Source organism: Oncorhynchus nerka, linkage group LG22 (assembly GCF_034236695.1).
Source record: "Oncorhynchus nerka isolate Pitt River linkage group LG22, Oner_Uvic_2.0, whole genome shotgun sequence".
In the NCBI taxonomy this organism is placed as follows: Eukaryota; Metazoa; Chordata; class Actinopteri; order Salmoniformes; family Salmonidae; genus Oncorhynchus; species Oncorhynchus nerka.
The window spans coordinates 31,585,121-31,598,325 of NC_088417.1; the positions used below are offsets into that span (position 1 = coordinate 31,585,121).

At 45.2% G+C, this 13,205-nt stretch overlaps 1 protein-coding gene across 3 annotated transcripts in view; it reads right to left on the reverse strand.

Annotated features, from left to right (window-relative positions):
* The window catches only part of LOC115125332 (MAGUK p55 subfamily member 7-like), a 313,135-nt gene that overhangs the window by 223,325 nt on the left and 76,605 nt on the right, over positions 1–13,205 (reverse strand). For all 3 annotated transcript variants that reach the window (XM_065007128.1, XM_065007126.1, XM_065007127.1), the window contains one exon: positions 2,338–2,545. In XM_065007128.1, coding sequence (XP_064863200.1) covers positions 2,338–2,374 — 37 coding nt within the window. In that variant the 5' untranslated portion in view covers positions 2,375–2,545. The remainder of the gene's footprint in view (positions 1–2,337; positions 2,546–13,205) is intronic.

Consider the following 13,205-nt stretch of genomic DNA (forward strand, 5'->3'; position numbering starts at 1 on the left):
ATTCCGAAACATGCATCCTGTTTGCAACAAGGAACTAAAGTAATACTGCAAAAAAACATGGCAAAGCAATTACCTTTTGGTCCTGAATACAAAGCATTATGTTTGGGGCAAATCCAATACAACACATTACAGTACCACTCTCCATATTTTCAAGCATTGAAAATGGCTGCATCATGTTATGGGTATGTTTGTTATCGTTAAGGACTGCAGAGTTTTTCAGGATAAAAAGAAATAGAATGGAGCTAAGCACAGGCAAATCCTAGAGGAAAACTTGGTTCAGTCTGCTTTCCAACAGACACTGGGAGATTAATTCACATTTCAGTAGGACAACAACCTAAAACACAAGGCCAAATCTACAGTTGTGGCCAAAATTTTTGAGAATGACACAAATATTAATTTTCACAAAGTCTGCTGCCTCAGTTTGTATGATGGCAATTTGCATATACTCCAGAATGTTATGAATAGTGATCAGATGAATTCCAATGAATTGCAAAGTCCCTCTATGCCATGCAAATGAACTAAATCCCCCAAAAAAACATTTCCACTGCATTTCAGCCCTGCCACAAAAGGACGAGGACAAGGCTGGAGATCACTCTTATGCTGATTGAGTTCGAATAACAGACTGGAAGCTTCAAAAGGAGGGTGGTGCTTGGAATCATTGTTCTTCCTCTGTCAACCATGGTTACCTGCAAGGAAACACGTGCCGTCATCATTGCGTTGCACAAAACGGGCTTCACAGGCAAGGATATTGCTGCCAGTAAGATTGCACCTAAATCAACCATTTATCGGATCATCAAGAACTTCAAGGAGAGTGGTTCAATTGTTGTGAAGAAGGCTTCAGGGCGCCCAAGAAAGTCCAGCAAGCGCCAGGACCATCTCCTAAAGTTGATTCAGCTGCGGGATCGGGGCACCACCAGTACAGAGCTTGCTCAGGAATGGCAGCAGGCAGGTGTGAGTGCATCTGCACGCACAGTGAGGCGAAGACTTTGAGGATGGCCTGGTGTCAAGAAGGGCAGTAAAGGTACAGCAATTCTGTAAAAGGTACAGCAATTGGACTGCTGAGGTCTGGGGTAAAGTCATTTTCTCTGATGAATCCCCTTTCCGATTGTTTGGGGCATCCGGAAAAAAGCTTGTCCAGAGAAGACAAGGTGAGCGCTACCATCAGTCATGTGTCATGCCAACAGTAGAGCATCCTGAGCATCCTTGTGTGGGGTTGCTTCTCAGCCAAGGGAGTGGGTTCACTCACAATTTTGCCTAAGAACACAGCCATGAATAAAGAATGGTACAAACACATCCTCCGAGAGCAACTTCTCCCAACCATCCAGGAACAGTTTGGTGACGAACAATGCCTTTTCCAGCATGATGGAGCACCTTGCCATAAGGCAAAAGTGATAATTACGTGGCTCGGGGAACAAAACATCAATATTTTGGGTCCATGGCCAGGAAACTCCCCAAAACTTAATCCTATTGAAAACTTGAGGTCTTGAAAAAGAAGGGTCAACACTGCAAATATTGACTCTTTGCATCACCTTCATGTAATTGTCATTAAAGCCTTTGACACTAATGAAATGCTTGTAATCATACTTCCATAGTAACATCTGACAAAAATATCTAAAGACACTGAAGCAGCAAACTTCGTGAAAATTAATATTTGTGTCATTCTCAAAACTTTTGGCCACGACTATACACTGGAGTTGTTAACCAAGAAGACAGTGGCCGAGTTACAGTTATGACTTAAATCTATGGCAAGACCTGAAAATGGTTGTCTAGCAATGATCAACAACCAATTTGACAGAGATTGAATCATTTTGATAAGAATAAATGGGCAAATGTTGCCCAATCCAGGTGTGGAAAGCTTTTAGAGACTTTAGAGACTGCTAAAAGAACATCTACAAAATATTGACTCAAGGGTGTGAATACTTATGTAAATTAGACATGTGTATTTAATTTGACATAAATTAGCAAACATTTCTAAAAACATGTTTTAACTTTGTCATCATGGTGTATCGAGTGTACGGTGAGAGATAAAACAATTAATAATAAATCAAATGTTTCATCCATTTTGGCTATAGCACATCAAAATGTGGAATAAATCAAGGGGTATGAATACTTTGAAGGAACTGTATGAACTATGCTTCTTTGTAAAAACCTACAGTGGAGACAGAATCCAGCCTATTGGAACAGCCTTAAGGCTGAGTGTGAACAGCCTTAAGGGCACAGAGTTAGTGCAGTGTATAAAGGGGATAAAAACAGGTAGGAAGATGTGCATCGTGAATAGGGAACGGGGTTTAGTGTGCACAGCTGAAAGGAAACAGGGTTCATCACATCATTCGGTACCCGAGTAATTTCCAGATCCGGTGGACAGGGCCGGCATGGTTCCTGCCTGGGTGTGGAATATCAGAGTGAGAATGAAAATAGCACTGCCACAGTGCAGCAGCAGGCAAGGGAAGGGTCGAGGGTAGGTTCAGTCTCCTTTCCTCTCCTCTGTCACCCCCAGTCCAAGGTGTCTCGCTCCACGATTTATACCATGGGTGGCCGGCGTTCCCTAAAAGAGAGAGGGCAGGAATTTAGGCATTGCGCTTCAACGCACCCAATGCCACACGCACAAGTGTGTGTGTATGTGTGTGTGTGTGTTTGGACATGGAAGAAAGCGGATGTACGCATCAATGAAGGAAGTTATTCAGCAGATGATAGCAAAAATGTGTTGGTTCGTAATCACGGAGGGTCAACTGTGAACACACACACACACACACACACACACACACACACACAAGGGGACAGGCACACACACTTTTCCAGACCTTCGTTATCCCCCCTTTCAACGGCCAGCGGAAACATAGGAAACACAATCCGGCTCAAGGGAGAACACTGCAGACCAGACCTGTGAAAAATCAAATGAGCTTGGAAATGCAGCACTTTGTAAATACAACCAGTGAACTGTGAACCCATCCACAGAGAAAATGGAGAGAACGAGGGGAAAATTAAAAACACAAAAACAAAACTCTAAGAAAATCATTTGGCTGTTAATCTACCCCCTCAGACACACACACACACACACACACACACACACACACACAGCTCTGGCCTATTAAACCCAGCGAGGGAAAAACAGCTCATGTACTGCTAAGCTAATTGGAACAAGATTCCTGGATATACCCTCTATCCCTGAAAGATGTGTGTGTCCCCATTTTGGGATTCCCTATCAAGGTGGAGAATTTGAGGAATGTCATGAGTCAGGACAACAGAGGAAGAATCATACACACCCCTACAGTACACACACATCCTCAATACAGACATATGCCATGCATGCACGCACACACCAACAAACGCTCACACTCAGGCTTTCTCAAGCGCTGTATAAACTGGGTGGTTTGAGTCCTGAATGCTGATTAGCTGGCAGCCGTGGTATATTAGACCGTGTACCACAGGTATGACAAAATATGTATTTTTACTCTTCTAATTACGATGTTAACCAATTTATAGTAGCAATAGGGCTCCTGAATGGCGCAGCGGTCTAAGGCACTGCATTGCTTGAGGCGTCACTACAGACACCCTGGTTCGAATCCAGGCTGTATCACAACCGGCCGTGATTGGGCGTCACATAAGGCAGCGCACAATTGGCCCAGCGTTGTCTGGGTTTGGCCGGGGTAGGCCGTCATTGTAAATAAGAATTTGTTCTTAACTAACTTGCCTTGTTAAATAAAGATCACATTTATTTATTTTTTTATTAAAAAGGCACCTCAGCGGTTTGTGGAAAATGGCCAATATACCACAGCTAAGGGCTATTCTTAGACACGAAGCAAAATATATTGGCCATATACCACAACCCCTCAGGCCTTATTGCTTAAATATAACATGACATATCATGTGTGATGTCTGTGCAGGTGGGAATGTCTCAGAGCGCTAGCTGTAGTCATTGAGTCAGAGCACTGGGTCTGGGGTTCGCGGAGGCCTCAGAGGACATTACCTATTGACCTCTGTACTCCAGCTAACCCCAGCAGACACAGGCAGGTGCTGCTACTGTAGAACAGCAGCAGGCCGGCATTAGGGGCACACACACACACACACACACTGGGGCTGGGATGGGACTGTGGTGGCATCCCCTAGGAGACCCCAGTCTTTCATCCACCCCTCCTCAACCCTCCACTCCTGGCTGGCCTCGACTCACACCTCGCTTATTAAATGCTTTACTGTTCCCTACCACACACTCTCCTGTATGACCCCCCATCCCCTCCATTTCTCCCCCTGGTCCCTTCATTAGGCCCGAGGGGCAACTACCTACCATGTCCCTCTCCCTATCCTTCCTCCCTTGCTAACCATGCTGCTCAGGCCTAGACTACCACATTCTTCAGCTGCCTAGGCAGTCATCAAAGCTCGGCTTTAAATGTAGAGAACGGTGGCCAGCCAATAACATTTAACCTAAGGCTCCTGCCTAACATAGGGCTCAATAACCCACCCTAGACTTGGTTCCCCAAAGTCCAGTCTGCTCCACTCTCTGTCTGAACCCCATATCATAAAACACAGGATGGCTTAAAGGCAGAAAGAACAGCTAGAGTAGACAAATCCCTCAAATGAGCCACAGCCACCTACTGTATCTGGTCCCCTCCTTCCTGGTCTCCTTCCCGGCTACATTGTTCCTATGGTGGCGGCTGACTTCTGACAGCTATTGGTCCCATGCGGAGCGAGGGTGTTCTGACCGGGCCGTTTGGCTGCGGCTGCAGGCAGCTAGCTAGCTAACAACGCTAACACGCAGACGAGCTTCCAGGCAGATCCACCACGCTCTGCACTCTCTAAGGCCAAAATACCTCCTTCAGGAGCCCCTTCAGCAGGTCTAACACACACACACACTCCGCTGGACCACCCCAGCGGAGCCCAGAACACTGGGTCAAAGGGTGTTGGAGCGTGCACTAACTATTCCGGCTCAGGAACGACACAAGCAGAGCTGAGTTCTATGTGGCTTGGGGCTTTAGCTGTGTTTGAAGCTGCTGGGTGTAAATCAGCGGAGACGCTAGCTCATGTTGCGTAACGGTGTCTGACACGCCGGGTTGTGAACGCACCTTGGGGACGACCCTCCAGGAAAATATCGCCTCAGCAACATCACCCGGGAAAGACTGCAGGCAGACCCAAAACCCGGTCACTTCACACACACACACGTTGGGTTCCAGGAGTTTGACTTTTTTCGGGCCAGAAGTTTTTGAAATCCGGAGGTAAGACGTGCTGAATTCACAGAACAACAGTAAAGGACGTATGACTTTTCCCTTCCGAGGGGGGAAGTGGAGGACGTGGGACAGTTCAGACCACGCAGCTCCTTTGTTACGCCTGCTAGATTTGGAGCACAGCTGTCTTTCTACACACACACACACACACACACACACACCAGAGTAAATGTATAGACCAAACCGTCAAGTGCAATCAAAGTTCAGTCCTGTTCCACACCATAAGCCTACATATATCCCATTAAAAAAAAACGCTAAAGAGACCAGCAGAGACTCGGTGTAAGTCCCAAATGGCACCCGGTTCCCTTTCTAGTGCACTACGGCCCACAGGGCTCGGGTCAAAAGTAGTACACTACATAAGGAATAGGGCGCCATTTGGGACAGAGAAGGTGCAGCTCAGCGACAGCAGGCTCCTCAGGCCTGGACCACAGGATCCTACAAGATCTCTCCAACAGCTCTGAACACAGAGGACAAAAGCAGCAGCAACTGAGCTCATGTCAAAAGAATTGACCCGCGCTAAACCAGCCCTGTATTTCACAGTCACAGAGCAGGGTAAGGGACAAGGCTAAGGTATAGTCATACCAGTGTGATTGGAATGACAGACGGAGACAGAGGGGGACTTGTTAGGGAGATTGATCTGCCTGCCTTCTAGTGCTGCATGATTCAGGAATATCAGACGGCATCCCTAGGAGGAATTACAGAAATTTTCCCAAATCAAAGTGGGATCCATCTTTCCGTCCGGGGCCTTGGGAAGGCCAGGAAGCGTACCGCGGCACCGAGAGCACCTGAGACTTTTACGGCGCCCGAAAGGCCAGTAACCACTGAACTTCAAGACAGTCCAAGTCAAGATGCTTTATTCAGCCATGGCTTGGTTCTCCTCTGTACAAATCACACAGAATCAGGTTTGAGTGTAAAGGGGGGAGGCAAAGCAACTTTGCCATGTGGAGAAGAAAAGAGCCTGATCACAATGAAAAGGTATGCCTTCTACTTCTCCCATGTGTAATCAACACACCTGAAAGGGTGCTGCTGCCATCTAGTGGCCCAATATCCAACTACAGCCAGAATCCCCTCTACTCTTACAACACAGCTGGAAAACACCCTGGACACGGCAAGCCGCAGCAGCTTACCAAACAAAGGAGCGCTTGCATCACATGTTAGGAGACACGCTTTATTTGTTTAGTCTTGCTCAGTGTGAAACCTGAAGTCCCATCAGTTATTTGAAGAGAAAACAGCCTGAGGGGGAACGAGCAGTATGGAGGATAGAAGAGCGGGATGAAGACTGGTTGTTATTTTTTTCGACCCTTTTCAAAAACAGACCGGGCTTGGCTAGGATGGGAGGAGGACCCAGGGACCCAGCTGGAAGTCGAAGAGAAGGAGACAGAAGGGTTGAGGAAAAACAGGTTATGAAGACACACGCTCTTACTCTGACATTAAAAACTATACTGTCCTCCAGAACTCTGACACCAAAACACACTCTTTACTATCCTCTGAGGTTCAGATATGATAGCCTAGGTTACTCAAAATGTCCAGTACTGAGAGAAAAAACATTCTCTGGAACACAACACTTGGCTGCACCAAACATGAAGACAACGTGAGAGAAAAGAAAGTGTAGTGGTCTCAAGAGGGACACGGAGAGAGTCGGGAAAAGGACACGCGTTTCGCAAGTAGCCGACTTCTGCAGGCAGGCATGCTCTGTCTATACATTCCCTGGGTTGGCAGTACACTCTTTAGCTGTCACCATAGAAGAACCCTTTTTGGTTCCAGGTAAAACCCTTTTTGATTCCTGGGGATAAGATTCTACACGGAACCCAAAATGGTTCTACTTGAAACCAAAAGGGTTCTACCTGGAACCAACAAGGGTGGACACCCGAAGAACTGTTTTAGGTTTATGGCACCGTTTTTTCTAAGAGTTTAGAGCCCGACCGATAGATTGGTTCACCAGTATGATCGTCCGATATTGGCCTTTTACAGCTATATGGTAAATAACTCCACGATAACCGATATTGAATAAATGGGATGAGAAAAGGGAACCTCATGCTGATCTGAACACTTCTGGCCATTCTCATGATGTGTCATTATTATCACAATGTATTAAATCAACATTTAAAGCATAATTATTGGACAATTGCTCTTTTGGATGGCAATTTATGGAAATTCAGAGTGGAAAAATTACACTTTAGTTTCCTGCTGTAAAATAGTATATCGGCAGATATCAGTATCGCTATGTTTTGTCCCCCCCCCCTGCGCCAAAACCTTTATGGCTTGTTCTCCACCTTTTTAAAATAGGGAGACAATTTGTTTTCCACACTTATTTCCATGACGGGTCAAAACACATGTTCTCACGTCTCTCTCTCGTCCCTCTGCAGCAGACATATAGTGAGCAATATGTTTGGAACAACAAATCACAATAAAATCACAGTATCGAATTCCGTATTGTGAGGTCCCCCGCAACTCTCAGCCCTAATTAATGAGTCCTTTTTTGGAAGTCCTATTTTTATAGAGCAAATCCATCTGACCCTAGTGAAGCACTATGTAAACCCCACTGTGCCAATCTGGTGTCACGATGTGCCAAGTTTAAATTCAGGTTCATCAACCAAGTTCATCCAGGTCATACCAGAACCATCTAATACTCAATTAAGTTAAATTGAGTCAACTGACTTACCTTCATAAAGCCACATGTCTTGCACTGGCCTACAACAGCATTGTGGAATTATCAATATTATCAGATTGGAAATGCTTATATGCTCCTCCTAACTGACTGAACATATTGTGGCTGTAAACCCTGGCTCCTGTATGCACAGGTATGTAGCGGGACCAGGTTCTGAGCTCACTGGTGCCCTCTCCTGGGAGTGGCCTGATAGTGAACACAGCAAGTGGGACATCTAGAGTCCCACATACTTCCAGTGTCCAACTACTGAATCGCCAAGCGAGAAAAGAAAACACACATGTATACCACACCACTCTGCCCCCTTTATCCCCAGCTCCTCTAAATCCAACCTTAGATCCCCTCGGTCCGTGAGTCTGAGCCCTGAATTAGTGTATCTCAGCGCTGGGTCTCCCTAATTCACCGTGGCAGTGACTCACGCCTCCGACGCAGGCTGTTTTTAAAGGCATGCCGTGTCATTAGTGGTCACGTGCGGTTTTAAGAGGACACTACCTTGTTTTCACATGTGCGCGCACGCACCCAATAAAGAGAACACGGTGACAGAAGAGTATGCTCTTCCAGTCCATAAAACATGTGTCCAAATATTTCTGCTGTGATGCTTCCTGGTTAGACAGAGCAAAACAGAGGGGGAAGAGATGGATGGGGGAGAGATTGAGAGATACTAGGAACCGCAAAATGTATCACAGACACCCGACACCCCCCGTAATAATACACACACAAAACACAGCCGCAGTATGTTTCATGGACGGTGTATAATTACAGTGTATTAAACAGTTGGCACGGAAAACTCTCGTGCACTCAAACATTACATTTTGTTCAATATTAATACTGAAATCCTCCTGGATCCGGGAGCGAAACGCTGTTCGTGGAAAATATAAAAATACATTGTTGAATGGTTAAGAAGTGTGTGTGTACATTTTGTTCAATAGCTGCACTGTTCTCCAGAGGCATGCCAGAATGTCTCCATCTCATCCTATTAGGCAGGCTGCACTGGACAATCAGACACACAGTCTTGTACAACTAACCTTGTTGGGACACAAAATTCAGTCCCATTCTAAATCCTATTTTCTCCAACCCGAAAACCTTAACCCTAACCCTAGATCCTAAAACTAACCCTAGATCCTAAAACTAACCCTAGATCCTCACCCCAAAACTAACCCTAGATCCTCACCCCAAAACTAACCCTAGATCCCCACCCCAAAACTAACCCTAGATCCCCACCCCAAAACTAACCCTAGATCCTCACCCCAAAACTAACCCTAGTTCCTCACCCCAAAACTAACCCTAGATCCTCACCCCAAAACTAACCCTAGATCCTCACCCCAAAACTAACCCTAGATCCTCACCCCAAAACTAACCCTAGATCCTAGCCCTTAAACTAACCCTAGATCCTCACCCTTAAACTAACCCGAGCTCCTTCTGATCAGGTATAGTTAAACACGTCCATCCTATTAGAAGTAGCTGGAAGAGCAGGGTAGAGGATTTAGCTGTGTTTGAGGGACGTGCCATGCGGCCAGCCGGGAGGCTGCAGGCCAGTATTAGTTGGTAACAGTTGTTAAGGTTATGCAGGATTGTTAAATGAAGACAGCTTCAACCCAGGGCTGGCTGTGTCGTGTTCCTGGCCTGAGAACGGGAGAGGGGGGGATGCAAGCAGCAAGGTGTGTGAGCAAAGAAATGGATGACAGAAGGAGGTACTAATCTATCATGTCTGATGGAAAGAGCACGTCCCTGCTTTTTGGATGTAAATTAAAGGGATACTTCAGGATTTTGGCAATGATGCCCTTTATCTACTTCCCCAGAGTCAGATGAATGTTCATGTCTCTGTGTCGAATATGAAGTAAATTTTAGGTAATTTCACAAAACAAAGCTAACTAGCGCTAGCACAATGACTGGAAGCCTATGGTATATACTAGCATGCAAGGAGAGCTGAAGTAGAAATAGCAGTATCAATCTATCAATATTAACTGTCTGAATACTACGGAATATCTCCATCAAATACCTCACAGAAGATCTCAATATCTCTTAAACAGGCTGTTACTGTACATCTGCACCACAGGAGCCTTGGTCTGAGCCTCTGACCTAACAGGCCTTCCCAAGAGCACCTTCTAACAGATTTCAGGTTGAGAAGAGGTCAAGATGAAGGTTTGAACAGCTCAGGATCAGTACAGAGTCAGACCAGGGCCACTTGCTGTGTCTATACACAGATATATATAAAAACCTGTCTTTCCACAGCGTCTGCCCCAGGAACGTTGAGGTCATTTTATGTGCACAGCCCAGTCTTCCCACCATGCGACAAATGAACACATTATAATGCATTAAGACTCCAATAAATGTTTTCCTGCCTTGTTTCAACAAAAAGTGATGGAAATTAAATTATTTTGACATGTGACACTTCAGACAATCTGTCTTTTACAGAGTAAACTTGAGATCGAGAGAGAGAAAGAAAGAAAGGAAAGAGTGACAAAGATTGAGATTTTACCCCAATAACTACCGGGGGATATGCGTCAACAGCAACCTTGGGAAAATCCTCTGCATTATCATTAACAGCAGACTTGTACATTTCCTCAGCGAAAACAATGTACTGAGCAAACGTCAAATTGGCTTTTTACCATATTACCGTAAGACAGACCACGTATTCACCCTGCACACCCTAACTGACAAACAAACAAACCAAAAACAAAGGCAAAGTCTTCTCATGCTTTGTTGATTTCAAAAAAGCTTTACATGCTGACTACACCACTCGCATCGCTTGTGCTCGCCAACGAGCACCTGTGTTGCCAAGCGCTAAAATAAAAGTCAGTTCTATTTGTAACGCTGACTGCCTCTCCCATCTCCTCATTGGTTTATAGAAGCAGATACCCACATGCCATCTCCTCATTGGTTATACCTACGTGGGTGATTGAAACATGAACTGAGTTTGGGCGTCGTGGTAACTAGGAAAGTTACCTAGCCAGCTAAATTGCCATCAATGTTTAATGCTTTTCGACCTGTCCCCAAATTAATACAATTGGTTCAGAGTTTGTTTTGATTTTTCAACCTGCGTGTCGTGATCGCGTTTGGTGTGGGGGGACAAAATCAATTTACGCACGGCCGGTTTGGGTACGGTGTTACACTCAATTTGACATGAGGGTCTACAAATCAAACTGAGGGAAAATGGTGTTGGGGGAAAAACATACAACATTATAAAATCCATGTACAAACACACACACACTCCACAGCATAAGCCACACCCACCTCCAACATATATATCAATCTGAAGTCAAATGTCTACTGTTTGCTGATGTTCTGGTGTTTCTGTCCCCAACCAAGGAAGGCCTACAGCAGCACCTAGATCTTCTGCACAGATTCTGTCAGACGGGGAATTAACAGTGAATCTCAGTAAGACAGAAATAATGTGTTCCAAAAAAGGTCCTGTCGCCAGGACCACGAATACAAATTCCATCTAGACACCGTTGCCCTAGAGCACACAAAAAAACGATAACGATCAGCGCCACAAGTAACTTCCACAAAGCTGTGAATGATCTGAGAGACAAGGCAAGAAGGGCATTCTATGCCATCAAAAGGAACATAAAATTTGACATACCAGTTAGGATCTGGCTAAAAATACTTGAATCAGTTATAGAACCCATTGTCCTTTATGGTTGTGAGGTCTGGGGTCTGCTCACCAACCAAGAATTCACACAATGAGACAAATACCAAATTTAGAATCCGCATGCGGAATTCTACAAAACTATCCTCCGTGAACAACATAGAACACTTATACTGTTCCAAGATGGCATAGCAGTTCAGATGTATTTTGTCCTCGTCTTGTCGTGTCCCGTATATATATATATATATATATATTTACAACTTTTTTCACATACATTTTATTTTAATTTTATTTTCCATCAACTCATCTTCAAAACACTCTCCTGCAACCCGCCTCACCAATTTATATTTATAAAAAAGTATTATTTACCTCAAATCTGTAATCCTCCAAGAAGCTAGCCAGAAACTCCAAGAAGCTAGCCAGAAACTAGCCAGAAGCTAGCCCAGAAGCTAATCTAGCAGCTAATCAGAAGCTAGTTAGCTTCTTTACTGGCAAATCGTTAGTATTCAGCTAACCACGGTTTGTGGTCATCAGCTATCCTTTAGCTTGAAAATCTATCGCCAGTTTTGTACGGCGCAGCGCAGCTCGGAACGGAACATACCGGACCAATTTTTCTCTCCATGTCCCTGGATTTCAACTGCTCTCTGGACATTCTTACCTGGATCTCACAGCTAGCTAGCTGCTATCGGCTTTCGTCGATTCCGGAGCAAACATCAATTATTCCGGAGCTAGCCAGCTCCGTCAATCACTCCTGAGTTCCATCAATCACTCCTGGGCTGCAGTCACCTGTCCGGACCCGTTTTACTGCCTACGCGGAGCCCCACCGGGCCTTCACAACTGGACTGCCGACGTTATCTACCCGAAGGAGTTATCCGGCTGGCTCCTCCGTCGCGACGTTACTTGAACGCCCATCTGCGGCCTGCTAACCGTTAGCCGTTGTCTTACCGGCTGCTATCTGAATAGACAATCGGACAATTTATTTATTTTTTATTATCATTATGTTTTCTTCTTGGGCCTCTATAACTATATCTATTGTTTTTATTTTTGTTGTTGTGTGATTTGGATTAATCCCCTCTACCACACGGAACCCCACTAATCTACTGACGGAACGCAAGAGGTGGCTAATAACAGACCTCCATCCTATGCTAGCTTGCTACCGATGGCCTGGCTAGCTGTCTAAATCGCCGTGACCCCCAACCAACCTCTCCACTCACTGGACCCTTTTGATCACTTGACTAAGCATGCCTCTCCTTAATGTCAATATGTCTTGTCCATTGCTGTTCTGGTTAGTGTTTATTGGCTTATTTCACTGTAGAGCCTCTAGTCCTGCTCACTATACCTTATCCAACCTATTAGTTCCACCACCCACACATGCAATGACATCTCCTGGTTTCAATTATGTTTCTAGAGACAATATCTCTCTCTTCATCACTCAATACCTAGGTTTACCTCCACTGTATTCACATCCTACCATACCTTTGTCTGTACATTATACCTTGATGCTATTTTATCGCCCCCAGAAACCTCCTTTTACTCTCTGTTCCAGACGTTCTAGACGACCAATTCTTATTGCTTTTAGCCGCACCCTTATTCTACTCCTCCTATGTTCCTCTGGCGATGTAGAGGTTAATCTAGGCCCTGCAGTGCCTAGCTCCACTCCTATTCCCCAGGCGCTCTCTTTTGACGACTTCTGTAACCGTAATAGCCTTCGTTTCATGCATGTTCACATTAGAAG